Source organism: Cladophialophora psammophila (genome assembly GCF_000585535.1).
Source record: "Cladophialophora psammophila CBS 110553 chromosome Unknown aczJe-supercont1.11, whole genome shotgun sequence".
Lineage (NCBI taxonomy): Eukaryota > Fungi > Ascomycota > Eurotiomycetes > Chaetothyriales > Herpotrichiellaceae > Cladophialophora > Cladophialophora psammophila.
In genome coordinates this window covers 217,471-239,190 of record NW_006912932.1, presented here as the reverse complement: position 1 = coordinate 239,190, position 21,720 = coordinate 217,471, and the positions used below count along the sequence as shown (strand labels likewise).

Sequence of the window (21,720 nt, the reverse complement as noted above, 5' to 3'; positions counted from 1 at the left end):
TTCAGGTGGTAGACGAGTGGAAGATATATAGTCATTGTTAAAGAGGAATAATTCTGGCTCCTGACCGTTCGGGAGGAAGCTACCTTTGCCCATTTGAATATTTAGATGTGGACCGACCTGTTCTAAGTAGCATCCTGTACACACTTTTTTTGCGTTCTTTGAAGAGCAAGGGAGGTTTCCTTTTTCAGAGTAGCCATTCCCGCTCGCGCAGACGCTCGGATCTAGGAAATGGCTCCATGGGAAATCGCCATCATCAGACGAAAACAAAGAACGCGCGGGAAAAGTAGTTGGTTTAAGGTTTTCCAAAAGAAAAAAACGAAAAAACGAAAAAGGACGTGAAGAAAAGAAGCTTCACCATCAGGATCATCCCAGAACCGATACCGGTATCTTGTCCACTATCATGTTTTGTCTCATCTGAAAGCCCCAAGGATTAAACACTGACCCTGTTCGTATTCGACCCAAATAGGATGCTGACGAAAAATCTCCTGTTACCAACCGTCTCCAATTCATTACTCAAATCAAGGCCATAAACAGGTACTTGCCAGCCCTTAATTTGCAATCCAATCAACCTGAATTGCGAGCACGCCTGAGCGGTCACAGCAAAGAAGTATTACGTGGGTATTTTCATAACCACCTTCAACATCCGTTCCTCACCAAGGAGATAAGTCGCCATACTTGCAGAAGCTACCCTCAGCACGAGTTAAAGGACGTCCAGCGGCTTGCGTCACCTTCTCATAAGTCACTTCTTCAACAAGTCCTGAAAATCTGGGCTTGGTCTCATCTCTCTTCACGCATGATCGGTAAGAAAGGATAGCGCGATGCTGGGAAAATGAAGGCCACTCAGCATTCTGGAACAAAATCTAGACAAGAACTTGTTGATTCCCATTTCCTGTCAACCAGCTAACGAATCGGTTTGGCAGCCATATACATTACTGATAATCTCCTGGTAATTTGGAGACCTGCCACTGGAAGATACCAGGAGAACCCCTGCCGTTGAGATGAATCTGATCCAGATGTTGTGAGGACGACAACCACATCAGCCACTTTGCTAGCCAGCCCGAAAGAAATGATCTAGCCTTTGACCAAGACCTCCCCAGCGCTGTTTCAAAATGGTTGCCTCTTCCCCAGATCAAACGAATGCGCTGAAGCTCGGTTCCGAGTGTGCCAACAGTCCTGAAAGTGATACGGTGCGCTTGAGCTTTCATGCCCCAACCTGAAGCAATTGGGACGGCGATCTTCAATAGCTCTGGCCCTAAAACTGGCGTAAACCATTTACCACGCACATGCTATGCAATGGGAAGACAAATTGGGTAAGGTGATGCGTCCCAAGTTTCTTGACCACATTGCGTCAAGCATTTCTCGAGGCTTGGTACGTTGTGTGTGACTCATAAAGAAATTTCTATATCATCCTTGACTAATCCGCAAGCATACTTGGAGAGGCACAAGCACTAGTGTCTCTCAACTCCCAATTTAAGTCAGAGCCACGATGACCGACCCTTCGCAACACCCGTGAGAACCACTCCCCATGAATCGAGAGAGGTCGGCTGACTGTCTGACGACCTACAGTTTCCCTCCCGTCCGGGCATGCATCTTTGATATGGACGGACTGTTGATTGATTCCGAAGACCTTTATTCTGTGGCTATCAATACGATCCTTGCGGAATACTCTCGGCCCCCAATGCCATGGGGTATCAAAGCACAGCTCCAAGGCAGGCCAGTGCCTGAAGCAGCCAAGATATTCTCCGAGTGGGCCAAACTTCCTATCTCGGTGGAGGAGTTTCGAGAAAAGCAGTTCGCGCTGCAACAAGAGCTTTTCCAACAGACAAAGCCGCTGCCGGGGGTTGTCGAACTGTTGAATAATTTGACTCGCGCCTCTACCGCGGTTAAGGCCGCCGATGGCGGTGGCAGTGGTAGTTGTGTTCAGTCGGATTCCGAATCTGCAATCAAAGGACCAAAGATTGAACTTGCGTTAGCGACCAGTTCTCACACCGAGACCTATACCATAAAAACCAAGCATCCCAGCAGCCTCTTCAACCTGATCCCGAATGAACATAAAGTATTGGGGGATGACCCAAGAGTTGCCCCAGGACGCGGGAAACCACTGCCGGACATCTACCTGTTGGCTTTGGCGACTATTAACAAAACTTTGGGGCCTACGTCCCAGATTAAGCCGGAAGAATGCCTCGTGTTCGAAGACTCGGTACCGGGTGTGGAGGCTGGCAGAAGAGCCGGGATGAGAGTGGTGTGGTGTCCCTATCCCGGTCTACTGGAGCATTATCGAGGACGGGAGAAGGAGGTGTTGGCGGGCATAACAGGTGAGCATAGAGACCTTGTGGCGCCTAACCATGGCAAAGTGGGTGCTCTGGATGATGGGTTCGCAGATCTAGTGTTGAGCCTAGAGGACTTTTCTTATGAGAATTATGGAATCTCGATATGGTCACCGATTGCCAGCGATCGAGTATGATTCCCGGACTGAACTTGACATCACACGACACACTGACTTGTCGTGCATAAAGGCTGACTAAATCTGATATATACATAGATGTTACACTCTATAGCATCCAGGTTAGAAAGCGAGATAAGTTATATCAATGATTCGATCTTGACCATGAGCCTATTCTGCTCTCATTTAACAAATACATGGCATTCTGCAACCTCACGGTTGTGACAGTCTATGGATCAACTCAAAGAACAGAAATCCGGGGGGTGTAGAGACAACATCTATTTCAAGCCAGGCCTGCTAACAGCCGATTGAGAGATATGCTTGCATCTTCGCGGTCATTTCAGTTTCGGCGCTGTGTTCGTGATGAGCAAGACCGAGCTCCGTGGGCAGGCGACACATATCCTGTACTAACACGATCCATTCTGCTCTGCACACACGGAAAAATGCTGTACGAAGCTGTATTGGTTTCGAACCGCCTCATGGTAGATTCTTCTGGAGAAGAGAGGAGATCTCTTCGCTATTCGCTATGAAGGCGAACTAGGTACGGCGCACGAAGATTGACCGATATTCATCTAGAAGTGCGGTATATATATACCGCTGTTCATCCGCTTCCGCGAGATTCCGTCAAAGATGACCGGAAAAGCATGCCCAACCTCTTCATTTCTAGGCTCTATAGGTAGCCTACTTCGCCCGTTAGATGGGCAATCAACAACTTCAACCTCTCAGGATCTGATAGATTCCGTGGCGTAGCTTCAGGGGTGATTCCTCGGAGATTGGACTGTGACTGAAGGCGATGCGATCTGACGTACTTGACGGTTGGCACAGATCGACCCAATAAATCGCCAGTGGCCCAGTATCAGCTCACCCTCTTGCTCTCTCTCTCTTTAAGACCTGCCAATTCAGCTTTATCTATGTCTCTCTGTTTGCTAGACCTTTTTTCCCTGATATCTGCTTTGTATCTCACCATTTCCACATAGTCCCCATCGAACTTGAAGCCGATTTTCATGGTCATGGTATTCTCCGCTTTCCAAGTCAGGATCATAGGGCCATCCTAAGGCTCTTTCGTCCACCCACTTCAATGAAACAGATCTCGGCTCCAAGTGCACCATCCTCTCTCGGTTGCTCTCGACATCTCTCCAGTATCGCAACCAAGTCTTTTCTCCCTCTTTTCTTTGGGGTTGTGGTGATGTGAGGATGTGGTTTACCAGACTCTGTATTTGCCATCTAAAGTGTCTTACGGTTGAGTCGCACCGAACTTTATAGCTCTTCATAATAACCGTAAGGAAGTTATAAACTGCATCTAGCTTAAGAAGTCTAGTTCATACGGGTCTCACGTGGCTTTACCATATGAGCAGTAGTTATTCCAGAACAAGCCAAGAGGGACCCTAGCACCACTCTCCTTTTCGCTAGTGAAGCCCTTCGGACTCTCTTTCAAGCTTCTTCTTGACTAAACTGAATAGACACTTCATATAGAAAGGCATTGCCACTAAAATCCGTCATTGTGGCCATTCCTTTGCTCGCTTGTTACAACGGGAGCCCGTTCAGTGTAGGCACCGAGCGGGTTTTAATCGAGAGCCAATCTAATGGAGTGTGAGCTCCTTCATATCATATCAACTGACCCTGACCACGTCATCATGCTCGCGTATCGAAAAGGTTTCCTCGCAGGACTCAGCTCGACCGCTCAAACTCGAGGTCCATGTCATGACATCCGGCGACGAAGCAGTCGAATATAAGTGAAATTTTGTAGCATCCATTCAATTCTCGTGTGTACTCGCGTCAGCATTGGTCGGTAAACTGTTTGTCCTCAAAGGCCTCATTTGAAGGGTGGTCGTCATAACGGTCGCCGCATGGGCAATAACTATGACCAGCCTCTCAAACCGGCGAGGTGCTCAAGGTTTAAAGAATAGTGCCACATATAATGTGGCGTGCTAATACCAGCCCACGATTCGCCTTTGGCACTCACTCCCTGTCGGTATATAGTTTCGCAAGGGGCACGGAGCCCAGGACCTAGCCGCCAGCATTTCAGATACATACGGGAGGAGCGATAGTCATCGTTCGTCGTTAGAGTATGGCGGAATGGAATCAGCTCCTTCCTGTCTCTGTCATTGCAGGATACGGTGGCACTCAAAGTAGCTAGGAGGCCTATTTCACCATATGGGGCATTTCAGCACACCGGGACGTTGATTTGTAGATATGATCTTTACCTCGCCTTTGACCCTCTGGACTTCTATCCTTACTAAGCTACTTCGTCGGTCGTTGAATTAAATCAGTTTCGAGGCGGGAGTCGAGGCACCTTAGCGCTCCTGTGGTGCCTACAACAGGCCGAGAGAGCAGTTGGCGGTTGCTTGTATGGTGCACCACCGGCCACACGTCAGCATGAGCTATTTCTCCAAGCCTGCAATGTCCAGAAAGAATGATGCAGTGGGATTAGCCGCTATGCACCTGTTAGTCAAGCACACAAGTATAGCCTCCGCCAAAGCAACGACACATGCGATCGGGTTCGATAATGACCCTGCTTCACATTCATCATGGCATATGCCGAGCATACTCACATATGTGAAAGAGGCCCAGAAATTCTCTCACTTGCTGTCATTATGCGCGTGAATGCCCTTGATCCTACGGCCCAGATTCCTCAAGACATTTCTGGCAAGTCCCCAGGATCATAGTCTTCCAGCTCTAGACCCATACAGTCACTGTGCGATATCCTGAGACTTGCGATCAATCGCTCCTTCGCTCCCGCCAATGGGCAGGAGTCATCGAATCCGCACGGGGTTCGAGTGCCCGCCGGGGAAGGCATGCTTCCCAAGAAACTCCGGCAGCTTCGACCATTGAGGCGGCTCAAGGGCCAGTAACCTTGTGACTGGAGCCACTCTTTGAAGAGTGATAGGCGTGCTTCTTTCGTGCAAAGGTAGTCACGAAAGTCGTTGGAACCGCAGTAACCACATTTTTTGGTTTCCAAAGGCTTATTGCTAAAGCACTGAGAGCAAATCTTGTCTCGCTTACCGACGTGTCTTTCAGTATTTGCACCAGCATCGTCAATCATACGTTCTATCCGCTGTTGAACCGTGTTCTTAACATTCTCACAAAGCTCTTTGACATCATCTAGAAAGACAATCATTAGCCCGAGAACAGTTTCCCTTGCGAGGCGTACCTTTTAGTCGGGCAGGCATAGGATGCACATCCCAAAGCTTCCATGTGCCAGTTGTTAGGGTTTCTGCTAAATAGAGGCTGACTCGTTGAAAGAGGTTACGCAAGTGAAAGACGAACGCCACCCACAGTAGCGATTGGAGCGCGTCGACAGTGAGACTGGACAATTCCAACGCATCTGTCCAAGCTCTGACGTGAAAAGACAGAGCCCTGCTGCAGCCGTAAAAATTGCACAAGTCGGCCAATGTGCGATAGTCGTCTATAGAGTCTGGCGGATGGGCTGGACGGTAGTGGAGAACAACACAGATCAAATAGAATATATCCGGATGATCTTCCTGTAGTTGCTTGATGGGTGGCCTTTCGGCATTTGGCTGGTTGGCGCCTTCCATGAAGGCGTTCGATTGGAGCATTTTCCTGAAGAAAGGACAGGATAACTCGAGCACTCTCGAAGATACCAAGAGATGACGCCGCCCAACAACGAGCACGACGTCTCCCTTCGGATCAAGCGCTTCCATTTCATCCGCAGGTTCCTCCATAAGTGAGCAGCACGAAGATTCGTCTTTATCGGCATGCTCCTCCTGGATATGGTCCATTGTAACGGTTGACGAGGTTCCCAAGAGACGGCGATTGAATGCTTGAGCGAGTTGCTCCTCGCAAGTATAATGAGCAATTCAGCAACAGTACATATGGCAGATGAGCAGACGGCCGTCCATCTGTTCAGCTTGGATGTCGATGCTGTCGTTGTGTGACGTGTGACGTGTCCTTCGCTCCATACTTTCGCGCCCTTGCGCCCCTCCCTTCGAGTTCAGCTGAACCGTGCCAAGCAATGAAACCCCACCTTCGAAGTCGTTACTCAACCAGATCACTTCTACCTAATAGAAACCCTCCGTTCAAGCGTCTCTAGAACCGTCAGAAGCTTTCTTGCACTTGAACTCAGAGAGTCGCGATGAGCCAAGGTCGCGGCAGACCCACTTCGTCAGGCTCCCAGCCCGGCTCGATATATGGAGACGTTGAAGATGCTATCTGCCTCCTAGCATTGGTTATGAAACGACCACCGGATCTTGACGGAATAATGGTACCAGACAAAGGTCTACATAGCCCAATTGGTAGTTTGGAGCAAACTTCGGGCGTGGACCTAAACGACGGTCCGGAAACGGACCATGATGCTTTGCAGGTGGAAACTGATGTCGGAGTCGACGAAGTTGAGGAATTGGAAGATTTGCATATTATTGACACAGACAGAGATGAGCAACAGTACCTCACTGAGTTGCAAAGCAAGATCTTGGATCGATTGGCGGAGACACTGGCTAGGTTCAAATCCGATCCCATGACGAAAACATCAATTGATGCTAGGCATGTGTCTAGCGCAATGATGATAATATACCAGGAGGATGAAAGAGTTAAGATTCTCTGCTCGAAGAACGAAGGACTTGACATAGAAGACAAAGCCTTTCTCCGTGACTGGAAGGGCTCTATGGAAACCATAGCCAGAAAAGGTGATGTAAATCAGCGTACTGCGTCTGCGATAGTACTAAGGTCATGGCAGGAGCTGCATCGGAAGAAGACATGACTACCATGCTTAACTTAGTGGTCAACCATCAATGGCCGCGAATACTGCGCTATCTGGAGTGGTTGAAGCGTGCGTTTCAACCTAAGAAATCTCCAGCACATCATCGAAGTAAAGAGGCGGCCGCTCTCGTAAAATCGCGGCTTGAATCCCAGCCATTCCTCAAGACCAGATTATGGATTGATGATAATGGCTTTGAGTTCGCAATACCCACGAATCTTCGTGCTCAAGGTTATGGGCTATCGGAAACCGTCGCAACAGGTGAAAGCTTCCAGAATGTCGACAGCAGTGTTTCTGATCTTTTCGAAAAGGTTCATAAGCTATGCGCGGAAGAGTCTCGAAGATCTCAGGAAGAGCTGCTCAAGCAGGTAATGCATATCACATTTGATCTCTGGAAAGGGGCGAGAACCCGATCAGCTATCAAAGCGTATTTGCATCAATACTTCGGGGACTGCCGGAAACACAAGGCGGAAGCCGAAAAGGCTCTTCTTTTCCTATGTAAGATCTACTACGGTGTTCGCAGCTTCATCGAGGCCGCGGAGAGGCCGCCGGCTTTCAAATCTATCCAGTGTGTACCCGTCCATTACCAGGCGTCAGGTGCCAACCACAATTTTGACTCCAAACAAACAACGCCACTTACAGTGGCTCGTCGTCTGGGAATCAATGTCCAGCAGCCTGGCTGGATTAAATATCTCATAGGAGAAGGAACCAAATTCGCGACCCTCTTACAGCAGAAACGCCGCAAACCTCACTTCCACGCCGAAATCCAAGTGCTACAGAGCCATGACTTTTTATCGTCGCCTGATGAGAGGAAACATACTCATCCCTACATTGGATGTAGCAGGCGGTGTTGCTTACTCTGTTACTTGTTCATTCGCTCATATGGTGGTTTCGACGTGCGAGGAACGCACCAAACGATCATCCACAGATGGGAAATACCCGAACACACCATCGTTGGCAAGGCTGACCCGATCACAAAGTTCCGGTCAGCAACGGAACGGTTCCTCAACATCGTGAGAAGTATTCTTCAGAGACTGTTCAATATGACGTACCCTATCAGTCAATCCCAGCTGCTTGCCCAGTCTTCAGACGCGCTGTCTTCAGCACGAAGTACATCGGAGAAAGAATCAGCACAGTTGGAGAAATCACATCGGGAATTAGAGTAAGGAGGAATATCTCTAACAAGTAGTGTGTTCAATGTTAATTTGACTAACCGCTTCCACAGACGAATGTTAATGATGTCCACCGTTTTCAATGACGGAATCCTCATTCACAGGAATCCCGAGAAGCCAGGATATGCCTTGGTCGTTGGAGGCCGCCTTCCGAAACCAAAGGAGATGACCTTGGGAGAGGCTGAATTATTCAAGGATAATTCCATCCGCTCGAAGTTTGGGCTTGAAATATTGGGTGATATGCCCCCAAAGCGCATTTCTTGCTCGAGAACTTGCAGGCGCTGTAATCGTCCCTCTGGCCTCCGATGTTGCGCATGCAGAACAAGCTACTGCTCAAGGTTGTGTCAAGTCAAGGATTGGAATAGACACATATTCGCCTGCTGCGTCAAGGGTCGACCAAACGACGTGGATCGTCTTAAGATTATGACCAGACGGTGGATCTTTGCGTCGCAAGACAAAAGCTCCCGAACAACACTGCTCACGGCCCTGTTTTCCGACGATGATCTCTGTAGGACGTTTGGGTTCAACCAGTGTGTCGAAGAGTTTGAAGTGGCCAACCTTTTCTGCATATATGGCAACCTGGTGCAGAGTTTTGGATCTGTAAGTCTTCAACTCTATGTCAATGAACAAACTCTGGGCGAATTTATCCAAAGTTGGATCTCTGCAAGCCACGTTCATAGGCCGGGTGACGACAGGGACTGTCCTTGTTTTCCATGGTTTCTCAGCAGACGCCTGACAGGCTTTGATATTCCACATCAGGAAGGGTCCTACGCGTACCAGGTCTGTGCCATGATTGACCTCGAGCGATACTTTTCTCCTGGATCCGGTTTATCTCATTCTGAGAAGTCTGTCGCATCCCTGTATTCAGTCCTCCTCCGAGACTTTAACAATATCCCTGATGCTAGCACCGCGGAGTGGATCTTGTTCGGCTTTTGCAATTGCACAAACACTTGGCACCGGGAGGCTCTTGCGGCAGCGTACCTTGAGCTCGCAAAGAACGAGACTCCACTTGATCAGATAGCCAAAGCTTGGGAGACTTCATCGCTCCAGCATCTAATGAAGAGCCAAGGAATTGATATTTCATTACTTGACGCGGATATCGATTATTTTCAGCAACCTTCAGTCGACGAGGTCGGAATATATCGTCTCATGGCCGAGGTCAAGCACGCCCTCTCTGGCTCTTACTGCCTCTGCTTCCGGCCAGCGTGCAAATTTCACTCGAAGTACGAGACACTACTAAGTAAGGAGTCGGAGGGCGACTATGGCTTTCATGGAGCAAATACTTGGGAGCGATGGCAGCTCTTGAACTTCTATTCCCACGTATTTTCGCATCCTGACTTCGATGCCCGCAAGATGCAGGAAGCAAAACGAAATCCCAACCTGGAGGCTTTGGAGGAATATCTAGACTCCCTTGTTCCGAAATTCCGCCGCCAAATCGGAAATGAATTTCTGGCCGACGCGATGTTCCCTAAGCTGAAGGACAGGGTGACATTTCCCCATGGCCGGCCGCCATGTGAATGCATCATCCACACTACTCTCACCTCAGAAGGGCTGGATTTCAGGTCTCTCCGGAGGATTTCTTGGATGCGCGGCATGCTTAAGGACGACGAAAATGGAGCATCCGACATCGAACGGGAGGAAGGCTAATGTCTCGGTTCTGATACAAGTTAGCAGCAATATTAGCATGAGAGTTCTCCATGGAACAAGCTCTTCGGCAATCTTAAAGATCCGAACAGCATGTCAAGTCAAATAAGGGATCAACTCGAACTCCAGAACCTCTCTACCTTCATCGATCTTATATATTGTCCGAACTAGATTGATCAACTTTTAAACCGCAAACAAGCTTCAGCGCTGAGAAGGAGGGAGGCGAGAAGAAGTGAATGTGTCGAAGGCTCAGCAATCAGCGGTATCGCACTGTCACAAAGAGCAGAGGTTCAGGTGGATAGAAGAGCTCGACTTTCTGATCGCGCTTCGTCGAAAATCTTGAATCGGGCCACACGTTGGCAATGCCATTGACGGCTCTAGCGAATGCATCACTAATCCTGTGCTACACTGCCCTTATCCTGGCAATATCATGGAAAAGCCGACACAGAACAGTGATAGAATATACTTCGAACAGTGCGCTAATTGGAACAAAGAGATAATTCGGCTGTCACCATGCTCTTGGCTACGGCTGTTTCAACGAGGCTGGGCCACACAGTTGGCCATGGTGGTCTAGGCCTCTTTCAGCCTGGTGCCTGGCTGGGATTGAAATCCGCCGTTCAGCGCGGGCTAATTCCTCTACCGTGGCAGAACGCATGCTCGGCACGCACCTGCCACTGCAGCATTGTAAAGGGGCTTCTGACTCCTCTCTACACAGATCATCCCCTCGCCATCCGCAATGGAAGAAGGCCGGGTATCGAGCGATCTTTCAAAAAATTTCACGGCCCGCTTCCCGCGCTCAGGATGTACCCGCCATCCACGGCGACGGTCTGGCCGTTGAGATACTGGTTAGTCGCAGCGAAGAGGATGGCATTGGCCATGTCCCTGTCCTCGCCGGGCCGGCGGGCGGGGACCTTACCCTCGTACTTTTCACCGGGGAGGTGGGACTTTTGATCATCCCCACTCTCCTGGGCGGTCATCTCGCTGGGGAACACGCCTGGCGCGATGCTGTTGATGCGGATCTTGAGGCCGTTCTGCGCGACCTCGTTGGCCAGCATGGACGTCAGGTGGATTGCGGCCGCCTTGCTGGCGTTGTATGCGAAATGGTGCTGCGCGGTCTTGACGATGCCCGAGATGGACGAGATGTTGATGACGGTGCCCGAGAAGTTGTCGTTGTGCTGGTGCGCGGCCTGTAGGAGTGGTAGGAAGGCTGTGGTCATGAAGAACAGCTGCGGCACGTTGGTGCGGTACGTGTCGGTCCACATGTCGAACGTCTCATTCTCGTCGTCAAACAGGTTCTTGGACATCTCCTCGGCTGAGGAGGCTTCGGTCTGGTGCGTGTTGAGGGCGATGCCGGCATTGTTGACCAGGATGCAGAGGCATTTCTCCTTGGACGAGATCTCCTGCACCAGTTTCTTGATGTCTTCCTTCTGCGAGACGTCCGCCGTCACGGGGATGATCTGACCGGGGATGCCCTTGCCGTAGAGCTCGGCCACGCGCTCGAGCTTCTCCTCGGTGCGGCCGCAGATGTAGACCTTTGCGCCGTTGGTGGCGAGGGCCTGGGTGATCATCAGCCCTATGCCGCTCCCGCCGCCGGTCACGAGGGCGACCTTGTTGGAGACGTCGAAGAGCTTGTCGAGCGTGAAGCTCTGGTTGCGCGAGTTGAGACCAGACATGGCGGGCTGCGTGGTTGAAAAGTGGCGCTGCAGGCTCTGGAGACGAGGCTGGGCCGTGATGGATGAGAGATGAGCTCGTTGCGCAAGTCGGACTGAGGCAGGCTTGATGAAAGATTGGGGAGAAAGTGGGAGCTTGGGCGGCATTGAAGTTGAGATGGTGGAAGGCTTGTTCAGCAGGCGTAGTATGTTTTTTAATAAAGGAGTTTCACATCACTTCGCTTCGGTAGTGAAGCAATCATCATCATGAGGCTATGACGCTTCTATGATGAAATGATGAAATGAGAGCGACGAGGCTCCGGATCACTCTTCCGCCTCGTGTCACCCCGGAGCGCGTCTCCTTCTCTCCTCTTCTTCCGCTTCGTTGATCTCGTTACATACCTGGGTACGAATCAACAAGACGCGTTCCACCCTTAATTACGACGAGGTAGTGCTGGCAGTATTGCGTACAAAACTCCACCGAAGGCAACAGCCCGCTGATCAGTTTTGCACCACTGGTATATGTCGCCCGCCGTACTCTATACAAATACTCAGTGCCAGCACCGCGTCTGGCCATTTAACCACTACCACCACCACTACTACTACTACTACTACTACTACTACTACTACTACTACTACTCCTCCTACTACTATCACTATCACCAATACGTCCAAGTCGCGTCTCTGCAAAGCCCGTAAAGGATGTCTCATTGCCTTGGAATACAAGCTAGCCCCCTGCCGACTCGCAACTAACAAACAGATACGCCTCCGAGCTGGCCGAGACTCATGGCTTCTTCTCCTCGCTGTCTGCCGCGTAAAGCTCCTCCTCCCTGATCTGATACTTGGCAGACTTCCGAGCCGGGACGCTGTTCTGGAACTGGAAATTCCCCTCGCTGTTAGAATGGCTCGTATGCCTAGAAGTGGTGTGTATTTCCTTACCATGAAGTCCAGTTCGCCAAACGTCCGGTCCTTGGTCTCAAACAGGCGGAAATAGCCCCACAGGAAGGTCAACGTCGCGAGGCCGGCCCAGAAGAAAGCCTGGAGAGTCATCATCCAAGATTAGCCAAAGCCACGGAAGAAAGAAAAGAAAGAGAGAAAGGAGACGAAGTTATACACGTACAGTCTTGCCCTTGGCATTCCATGCGCCCGGAGAAATCAGCTCGGGCTGAAGCAGTCCACCGCAGATGATGTTTCCAACATAATACGTGCTGCGAGCCAGCACCACAGTCTGCGTGCGCAGTCGGGTCGATCCAATCTCGGCGACGAGCGTGTAAATGATGGGTCCAACCGACATCGAGTACGCCCCCAACCAGACCAGGCACAGAATAGATTGTCCCCACGCCAGACTCTTGGTCTGCGTTGGCAACGCCAGGAAGCCAATGGTCCAGAGGATAACGACCAAGAAGGCGAACCCGACCAGCCAGATGGTGCGGCGACCCCATCGGTAGATATATAGCCAGGAGATAATAGTCCCCAGAAAAGCGATGCCGGTCCCAGCCAACGAGATGGCGTACGCGGCATTGGCGCTGATGCCCGTCTGTTGGAAGAAGAAGGACCCGCTGTAGCAGAGCGCACCTCCATTGGTGATTTGGGAGAGGAAGCCAATACAGGCAATCTCGGTCCGGCGGCGATTGGTGCCCCGGAAGGCATCCCAGAGAGTCACACCAGCCCGCTCCTGGAGCTCAAGCTTGTTGGTGTGAACCATCATGGCAATTGTAGCGTCAATCTCGCCATGCTCCGGCTGGGTCAGTCTCTCCAGGGACTTCCGGGCCGCCTCAATTCGATCCGTGCGGACAAAGTACCAAGGCGACTCGGGGGCAAACCAAGCGGCGAGGAAGAGTGGAATCGGCCAGATCCACTGGACCGCGAATGGGATCCGGTAGCTCCACTCGGTCGTGTTGTTCACGAGGCCTTTGAGGACACCGGCAGAAATAAACTGTCCTATGCACCAGCACAGGTTGACGTACGCAGTGAGATACCCTCGGATCGCCAAGGGAGTGACCTCGGCTGCGTACGAGGGACCGGTCGTGGCAAACACACCCCAGGGGATGTTGCAGAGGAACTGCCCCACGAGCATGACCTCAATCGTGGGTGCGAAGAAGACAATGAAGATGAGGCCAGCCAGCGAGAACAGATTGAACATGAGGACCTTGCGGTGGCCCCATCTGGCCGTCGCCCAGCCGTTCAGCAAGGCACCGATGATGTTGGCGAAGGCACCCAGGCAGTTGAACCGCTGCTGCCAATTCGCCGAGATCTGGTAGCCGCTCTCATCGTTCAGGTATGCACCGTACTTGCGTCGGAAACTGGGATAGCCGTAAAAGGATCCCAAGAGCGTGACGTCGTAGCCCTCCATGACCACGGTAGTTGAGATGACTACCAAGGAGTTAGTTGGTTGAGGAGAACGGGCTGGAACACGTACGAATCGACCAGAATGCCGCGCGCTTGTACGTCTTCAGAGCCTGGAAGACGCCCATGCTGTGCTCTTGCACCGTGCCCTCAAGGGCACCACTGGCAAGGGCCGCATCGTGGAGGCCCACGTCCTTAAGATATCCGAGACCGTCGTCGGAGGTCTCAACGTGGATCGTGTCCCCCGCCTTCTGGTTAGTCGCCATGTCTCTTACCTGAAGGTGGTGAAGGGGAACAGCCTGCCACCCAATGCTTTGAAATTTCAGAGAACGAGTTCCGGGGTCCTCTGACAACCCACAATAACTTGGATAGGAAGCGGGAATTGGAGGGACTTATATACTCTCGACGCAAGCAGAGAGATGAGCATGTGGCCCGCGCATCAGCAAAGCGAACCATTGACTGCAGCGCAAAGGTACAGCAGCCAAGCCGCTGCAGAGACAAGTTGCAGTCAGTTCCTGTGGAGGGCGAGATAGCTTCGTTCAATCGAGCGAGGATACCACCCGGCGAACCATGATTGAGGCCAATTTCACGGGTAAATGTCGACCTGAACAGCTTCGAGGAGCCGGCGTTGTTTCGTCAAGAGTGATCTGGACCAAGAAGAGCATCCCATCACATGCCATACCACCGGGCTCTTTCCGAAAACAGACCTGAAAAGAGAAAGAGCGGGGAAATAATGCGACGTCGTCTGTCTGAGAGGAATAATTGTTTCCATCCAAAGGTGCGCGGAGACTCGGCTGATTTTGGGGGTGAGGTTTTCTCTTTCGTGGGAATCCTTCGGCGACCAATACTCCGAATCTACAGCCATGGACATTTGTATGGGGCCCCAGCTTTGAGGTGGAATCTCAAACCTCCCGTTATCCACCGCCCCATTCTCCCCCATATCACGCCAGCCAACCCGAGTTGCCGCACCGGGGAAGGATCCTTCTAGAGTGCCCCTTGGATTAGCCGGAACGCTGCAACATTTGACTCGCAGGCTATCCCGTATACGGCTATCTAGGCTAAAGGCCTGCCAATCGTCTTCTAGGATGGAAACTCCCAGTCCTCTTCCACTCCGTCGCATGGCACATCTTCGGCGGAAAAAGTGATGTCTGGCTTGGATCTGGGGCGAACTTGGATCTGCGGAATGCTCGACCGAGGTCCCCCGCCGGAAGATAACCCAGAGCATATACGGAGAAGGAACTCTTCAGATATGTCGTGTCATGGACTGTACCCGGTAATGGAAGGATCACTCAGTCAGGAGATACCAGGTAGGCTCTCTTTCTGCTGAACGCAGTTCTCTTCCAATTCCGGCCCGGGTATTTCTCCTCCGCAGTTCAAAATGGTCAACACGGCTCGCCTCGCCTCCGCTCGCCTGGCTATGCACTGCACCACCACACCGCACGTGTCGTCCAGTAGTGATGCCTGCCACTGGAGTTGGTTTCAGGTATTGTAATCAGGCTTTAACTGGGTGTGGTTTAACTAAATGGCAAGGTAGCACTTCAGCCGGTATTTCCATATCAGACTTGAAATCTGTTGGTCGCTGCAAAACTGCCTCAGCTTCGGCTCAGCCTCGCCACAAGCCAGGCCCCTAGGAGTAGTGGCATTTACAGCCGAGACGACGTCACAGAACAGAATGAAAGGTTGTTGTGACATTCTCCAATTTCTTTCATCCGGACCTTTCTATTCCGTCTATTCGCGGTATCTCAAGTCCTTCTCACAGATACAGTGCCTTCAGGCTTTTATCCTGTCTACTCTCTAGGCTTTCGACACATCCACAACTTGGACGCCTTCTATCCCTTTTACAACAAGGTCTTTGTCTAGGGTAAAAGATTTGGAAACCCTGGACACATCCCGTGCCTCGACGAGTTCGACGACCTTGTCGCCGTCCAGTGGCCCGTTGACAAGGACTTGTAACCCGTTCGCCATGTCTCCATCCGGCGCCTTCAGGCTCGGGTTGAGCGGCACGATGGCCCCGGGTCTCAGAAGGAGAGGCAAAGTGTCGAACCCGTGTGTCTCTGTGTACCATCGGCCTTCGTCGTATGTTTTGCCGTGATCAAAGAAACTCCTCCACTTGGATGGACTAGCGGTAGTATCCTTACTCGAAACCGGAACGTAGAAGGTGACTTCTCCAGCCTTGTCAAACACAGGCGCGACCAAGAGCTCGCTCCCGAGCATGTACTGCGTGTCCAGGTTCCACGTGTTCATGTCAAGGTCTCCAAACTCGAGGAACATGGCGCGCATGACGGGCGTGCCCTTGCGGTGGCCCTCGAGCGCCGTCCGCAGGAGGTACGGCATTAAGGCGAGTTTGCGTTCCACGCTCTCCTTCAGGACTTTGCTGCATGCTTCGTCCTCGCCGGGGTACTTTTGCGGGTCGTAGATCCAGGGCACGCGGTAGCTCGAACTACCGTGCAGACGCGAGTGGCTGCCCAACAGCCCGAACTGCACCCACCGCTTGTACAGGGCCGGGTCAGGCAGGCCCTCGAAGCCGCCGATGTCGTGCGCCCAAAAGGCGAAACCCGACAGCGCGAGTGAGAGCCCGCCCCGCAGAGTTTCGGCCATGGCTTCAAATGTGCTCTCGCAGTCTCCGCCCCAGTGGACCGGAAACTGCTGCGCACCGGCTGTCGCCGACCGCGCGAAGAGACACGGCTCCTTGCCCTTGAGTTGCATCGTCTCGTACACCGTCTTGTTGTACAGGTACGCGTAGAAGTTGTGCATGCGCTCCGTGTCGCTGCCGTCGTGGTACCTTACCTGGTGCGAGAGGAATGGGATGCGTTCACCAAAATCGGTCTTGAAACTGTCGATGCCCATGTCCATTAGCCTCGTTAATTGCGAAGCGTACCAACTCCGCGCGGCCGGATTCGTGAAGTCCACCACGGCCATGCCCGCCTGCCAGTTGTCCCATTGCCAGACAGTCGGCCGGGGCTTGTCGGCGCGCATGATGAAGTAGCCCTTGTTTTTACCTTCGAGGAACAAGGGCGACGCCTGTGCAATGTATGGGTTGATCCAGACGCACAGCTTCATCCCGCGCTCCTTCAGGCGGCGCAGGTAGCCTGTTGCATCGGAGAAGTTTTGGTCGTCGAACTGGAAGTCGCACCATTGAACTGCCACAATTCACCGTTAGTGTCCTGATCGGCTTACACCAATATCCGCAACTACACAGAGCCGCTCAACGCCGACGGGATCAATAAGAGCAGTCTAAATGTGGGGAAGCAGGGAAAACACACATACATGATTTCATCCAGAACGAGTCGAAATGGAAGACGCTCAATGGGATGTCTCGCTTCTTGAAGCCGTCCAGGAACGAGGTGACGGTCTTCTCGTCGTAAGAAGTCGTGAACGAGGTCGTGAGCCAGAGCCCATACGACCAGGCTGGAGGCAGGCCCGGGCGACCGGTCAGGGTGGTGTAGCGGTCCAATATGTCCTTGGGTGACGGGCCCGCTATGACCATGTACTCGAGGCTCTCGCCCCGAATCACAATGTTGACCCGCGTGGTCCGCTCCGACTGGACCTCCAGCATGGCCTTGCCCGGGTTGTTGATGAAGACGCCGTAGCCCCGACTGGACAGGTAGAAGGGGACGTTCTTGTAGCTCAGCTCGGAGCTCGTCCCGCCATCCTCGTTCCAGACATCGACCGTCTGGCCGTTCTTCACGAATGGGCCGAATCGCTCGCCTAGACCGTAGATCTTCTCGTGCACACTGAGATCCAACTCCACGAGCATGTAGTTGTCCTGCTGCGCGTACATGCCCTCTTCGATTCGGTATCCGGGGGTGTCTGAGGACGACACTACCGCGATCGACCGGAACGAGTGCCCCGTGAGTCGCTTCGAGTGGCACAAGTAAGTGAAAGCCAGCTCATTGGGGGCTGTGTTTATCGACAAGCCCAGTGGTCCACTCGAGTAGTCCAGCGCCCGTCCCCGGGAATGGCTGATCTCCGGGGTTGGCGACGCCTCGAACAGAGGGAAATGCGGCCCTCGATCCTCCTCGCCAGTCCAATGTGTGAAGCTAGCCGCGATGACACCTTCGAGGGGCGTACGAATCCGAGCAGAAACGGTGCCCACGTTGAGCGAGTCGCCCCGGCTGTTCCGCGGCTTCGTGAGCAGGAGGTCGACGGCGTTGTTGTCCTCGCTGACATGAAGCCTCTCCACGTTTCCCATCCAGTTGAACGAGATCCCGGACCGGGTCCGCCACATGCCCTCTGTGAATTTCATATTGTCGGACGATGGGTTGCGGTGCCACAGCTTGGCAAGAGGTTACCGGCCGTTCACTTGAACTTCCCAGAGGGCAAATTTCGATGATTCAAGGGATGGCCATAAAAGGACCTGGTTAGAAGTAAAAGCACTCTGGCAGAGAGCTGTAACTCTCTCTCCTGTCCATCGCATTATTATTTGCCAGTCATGACGGAAGAATTTCCAGGAACGTGAAAGTTGCGGGTGGCTAATAAGGGACAAACCCCGACGGCGGGTGTTCGGGAAGTGGTTTAGGACGCTGTCAGGCAGCAAACTTCGCCCACAGCAGGAAGAGAGATAGATCCATGTCAGACAACTTGCTTTTTTTGTCGGCTCTTCGCGAGGCTTTTAGGCAAAAATCCTTTGCGTGTGAGCAGGCAGAGGACCCGCAGTAAAGTACCTACCTACACATTCATCCTGCTAAGCGTCGCTGAACAGGAGTTTGGAGGGGGCTTCCAGAGAAATTCGCTAAAAGTTCAGACGTGGTCACTTCAATCGATAGAAGAAGGACGTGCATTTCTGCTGCACTACTATCTCAGTTGCGGTCGTGGGATTCTTGGGCTGGACAGGCCAGAAAATACACAATGCATTGGGAGCTTGAGAAACGCTAGTCGAATGCTTGTACAGTGTTTCGATAAACCGATTGACAGCGAAGCCTCAGCGATTGTCGAACCGCTGCATCTGGTGGCCCAACACCGAGTTCGGTCCACAAGAGGAGTGGAAGAGAAGGCTGTATATTTGACACGCGATGATAAGGACTTAATGGCCTGGAAGCTAGCATACTTGCCCGTCGACGATATCATCAGGCTTCCACTTCATCACGACCTACTGCACTCTGAAGGCCCTGTGCCCAAAGACTTTGGCACTGGAAGACACTCATATCTGCCTTGGGAATTTGCAGGTGGTGCTGACCAAGATCCTTGACCAAGATCCTTGACCAACACCCATCCTATCTTCTCAAGCCGGGCATAGTTGAATGGCATCATTTCATCAAGACACTGTTTCTTGTCGTGCGCCTTAAGGCTTGCCTAATCTCTTCAGATCATGCTTTCTTGAGGATCAGTTTTCCGACCATATGATCAACGGCTACGACCCCAATCCACACTGCAGTACGTCGAGTAGTTCCAGCAGGGACTGCGTGAACTCCGGACTGCAGCAGAGACGACGGTCCTTTTGAGCGCGACAAAATTATTCTACTAGATAGCGCAAACCCTTAAATCGGACAAGAGACGCACATTAGCGCCAGAGAGGTTCCTTGTTACCACAGGGACCCTATCAAGGGAGTGAGAATGAGGAATCCGCCTATGAATTAGTCAACTCTTTCATCTATAACAACGATAATCCTGGCGCCCGCACGGCGGTTGATCCAAATTCAAGGTAGAGTCTTTGTCTAGTGGCTGGACGTCGCTGGAGGCGCAACCATGGAAGAGCGTCGGAGTTCCGATGTCTAAGATGGAAATAGAACTCATGGACATCGACGAGCGAGATCTGCGGTTTCACTTTTGCGCTTTTTCCGTAAGAGTAAGGTCGATATGGATCAAGCAGACTTGACCGCAGCTGCGAAAGGCAGAAATAATACTTTGTCCTTTTCCCTTCGAACTTAGAGGATGTTTTTCCGCCGCAAGATATCATCAAGCTTGACCATCGACACACGGAGAAAAGGAACTTCTTTCCAATTCGAGAGACATCGATGCGCTTGCCGCAGAAGCTTCCCGTCGTCGTCGATCTCATCTTCTGAGGTGTGCAGATTGCTCGAATGCACCAGTGCCAGAATCATCGCCGTGGCGAAATACCCTCTCAAAGCCAAATGCGCAATCAAGGACGTCTGCGTCAATATTTCTTCGCCGGCTTTCAAGAAAGCTCGAGAAGCGTTTACACATTCGCGCAGCCCTTGCTCAAGACTCTGGGCATCCGGGATGTCCATGTCGTATTCTGGAGTGGTTCCGAAACCCGGACTGGCCACCAAAAGTGGCCATGAGACCATCGCTCTGTGAATGAAGTACTGACAACGTAAGTGTGCTTTTCGAACATCGAATATCCAATCATCGTCCAAGGGAAATTTCACGGGGCCCGGTAGGTACTGATACCAGTCGTCGAGTTGCTGTGTAAGCGCGTTCGCGATGACGGCGCCGTAGCTGCCGGACGGCGGACCTAGAGACAAATTTCATCAGAATTGAGACCACTCAGAGAAACGCCTGCTTGATAAGAACAGGCCTTGCTCGGGGCACGGAGAATTCTTTAAGCTTACTGCTATATCCGACGCTTTCATTGATATCCACAGAGATCTTTCGAAACGAGATCAGTGACAGTAGGTAGTACATGCCTTCTTCGTCATATTGACTCGTCGGGAGTGGCACCCTTGTTTCGTAGGCACGTAGCCCATTTGAAGGGAGATCAAGGCACAGCTCTAGTTCACTGTTGCAAAAGGTTTTGTGAGCCACAAGGCATGAGAGGAGCAGATGGTTAGGTGAGGGTAATCTCAAACCTATCAAGAATAAAACAAATCCAAAATAAGCGGCTGAAGCTTTCCCTATCTTGTGCTGTTTCTCGATCGATTCCAGCTCGAAGCAAGACAATGCAATCTCGCGAGACTTGCGACACATGTCTCTGTGCCGGCAAGGGCTGGATGTTGAATATGAAATAAATCCTAGTATTCGAGTTATTCAAGGGCTCATTCACTCATTTCGAGAGCCAGGGAGGTCCTCACGCTGCAAGGAGGCCACATTGCAAAGTGGCAATGTCTATCACTCGGCCTTGCAATCTGTCAAGTATTGCCATTGCTCGGGAAAAGTAGGCAAATCCAGGAAGGTCTACGGACGAGGCCGTGTAGAAGGAGGTGTTTAGAGCTGCGGAGCCGATCGCGAAGATCAAAAGGGCCAAGGCCACACAAGGAGTGGCCTCGTGATAGTCGAGGGCCAGCGCCGACTTTATATGCCTCGATGCCGTTTCGTGGTCGAATATGGGAAGATATTTTAAGACGTTGTCCATGAAGGCCTGTTGAAGCCTCAAGAGCCGAGACCGCGACAGGTCCATGGGTGGAGGGGGAAGTTCGAGGACTTGGGACATTTCACGCATCATCCCGATGGAATGCGAAAAGAAATCTGCTTGCAGGTCGTAAGACCAGCAGCTCCACTCTGGTCTGACACCTTCGAGCACAAATATGTTGGGGATTATGAACCGTTTCGCGGCAGCCTTGGACTCCGTCCGCAGAGGGCCCGGACTCCTGACTTCGTGCAGCGAGGAGGCTGTCATTCTGGGATTTTCAAATTCTCTGGCATTCTGGCTGACCAAACTGTCGAGGAGAGACTCGACTTTTGCGAGGCGATCTCGAATCGTTGCCAATTCATGGCTCTCTCTTCCCGGCGAGGTTTCCCTTCTGCGCGATCTCTCGCCATGTTCAGCTCTAGAGTAAACACATTCGATGTTCAAGTCCTCGCACAGAGAGCACGTAGGTCTTTTGCCATTACAGCGTGTCTTCCTTATTCGGC

The 21,720-nt window shown here is 51.9% G+C and overlaps 9 protein-coding genes across 9 annotated transcripts; 4 read left to right on the top strand and 5 right to left on the bottom strand.

Annotated features, from left to right (window-relative positions):
- Positions 1 to 1,486: 1,486 nt before the first annotated feature.
- On the top strand, positions 1,487 to 2,464 carry A1O5_07298 (uncharacterized protein; the record flags this gene model as incomplete). The annotated part of the gene is made up of 2 exons (XM_007747887.1): positions 1,487 to 1,509; positions 1,567 to 2,464. The coding sequence occupies 2 exons, from the start codon at positions 1,487 to 1,489 to the stop codon at positions 2,462 to 2,464; spliced, it is 921 nt and encodes a 306-aa protein (XP_007746077.1).
- Positions 2,465 to 5,075: 2,611 nt separating this feature from the next.
- On the bottom strand, positions 5,076 to 6,183 carry A1O5_07297 (uncharacterized protein; the record flags this gene model as incomplete). The annotated part of the gene is made up of 2 exons (XM_007747886.1): positions 5,076 to 5,545; positions 5,595 to 6,183. The coding sequence occupies 2 exons, from the start codon at positions 6,181 to 6,183 to the stop codon at positions 5,076 to 5,078; spliced, it is 1,059 nt and encodes a 352-aa protein (XP_007746076.1).
- A 946-nt stretch (positions 6,184 to 7,129) lies between these two features.
- Positions 7,130 to 8,323, top strand: A1O5_07296 (uncharacterized protein; the record flags this gene model as incomplete). Its single annotated transcript, XM_007747885.1, has 1 exon — positions 7,130 to 8,323. One exon carries the CDS (start codon positions 7,130 to 7,132, stop codon positions 8,321 to 8,323), a length of 1,194 nt encoding a protein of 397 aa, XP_007746075.1.
- A 429-nt stretch (positions 8,324 to 8,752) lies between these two features.
- Positions 8,753 to 9,976, top strand: A1O5_07295 (uncharacterized protein; the record flags this gene model as incomplete). Its single annotated transcript, XM_007747884.1, has 1 exon — positions 8,753 to 9,976. The coding sequence occupies one exon, from the start codon at positions 8,753 to 8,755 to the stop codon at positions 9,974 to 9,976; it is 1,224 nt and encodes a 407-aa protein (XP_007746074.1).
- Positions 9,977 to 10,749: 773 nt separating this feature from the next.
- Positions 10,750 to 11,646, bottom strand: A1O5_07294 (gluconate 5-dehydrogenase; the record flags this gene model as incomplete). The annotated part of the gene is made up of 1 exon (XM_007747883.1): positions 10,750 to 11,646. One exon carries the CDS (start codon positions 11,644 to 11,646, stop codon positions 10,750 to 10,752), a length of 897 nt encoding a protein of 298 aa, XP_007746073.1.
- A 760-nt stretch (positions 11,647 to 12,406) lies between these two features.
- A1O5_07293 (uncharacterized protein) lies at positions 12,407 to 14,234 on the bottom strand (the record flags this gene model as incomplete). Its single annotated transcript, XM_007747882.1, has 4 exons — positions 12,407 to 12,499; positions 12,562 to 12,660; positions 12,743 to 13,995; positions 14,042 to 14,234. 4 exons carry the CDS (start codon positions 14,232 to 14,234, stop codon positions 12,407 to 12,409), a joined length of 1,638 nt encoding a protein of 545 aa, XP_007746072.1.
- Positions 14,235 to 15,762: 1,528 nt separating this feature from the next.
- Positions 15,763 to 18,214, bottom strand: A1O5_07292 (alpha-D-xyloside xylohydrolase; the record flags this gene model as incomplete). The annotated part of the gene is made up of 2 exons (XM_007747881.1): positions 15,763 to 17,108; positions 17,236 to 18,214. The coding sequence occupies 2 exons, from the start codon at positions 18,212 to 18,214 to the stop codon at positions 15,763 to 15,765; spliced, it is 2,325 nt and encodes a 774-aa protein (XP_007746071.1).
- Positions 18,215 to 18,718: 504 nt separating this feature from the next.
- Positions 18,719 to 19,169, top strand: A1O5_07291 (uncharacterized protein). The gene has a single exon (XM_007747880.1). It carries the CDS (start codon positions 18,848 to 18,850, stop codon positions 19,154 to 19,156), a length of 309 nt encoding a protein of 102 aa, XP_007746070.1. The 5' UTR covers positions 18,719 to 18,847; the 3' UTR covers positions 19,157 to 19,169.
- Positions 19,170 to 19,832: 663 nt separating this feature from the next.
- On the bottom strand, positions 19,833 to 21,484 carry A1O5_07290 (uncharacterized protein; the record flags this gene model as incomplete). The annotated part of the gene is made up of 3 exons (XM_007747879.1): positions 19,833 to 20,383; positions 20,481 to 20,647; positions 20,940 to 21,484. 3 exons carry the CDS (start codon positions 21,482 to 21,484, stop codon positions 19,833 to 19,835), a joined length of 1,263 nt encoding a protein of 420 aa, XP_007746069.1.
- Positions 21,485 to 21,720: the final 236 nt, after the last annotated feature.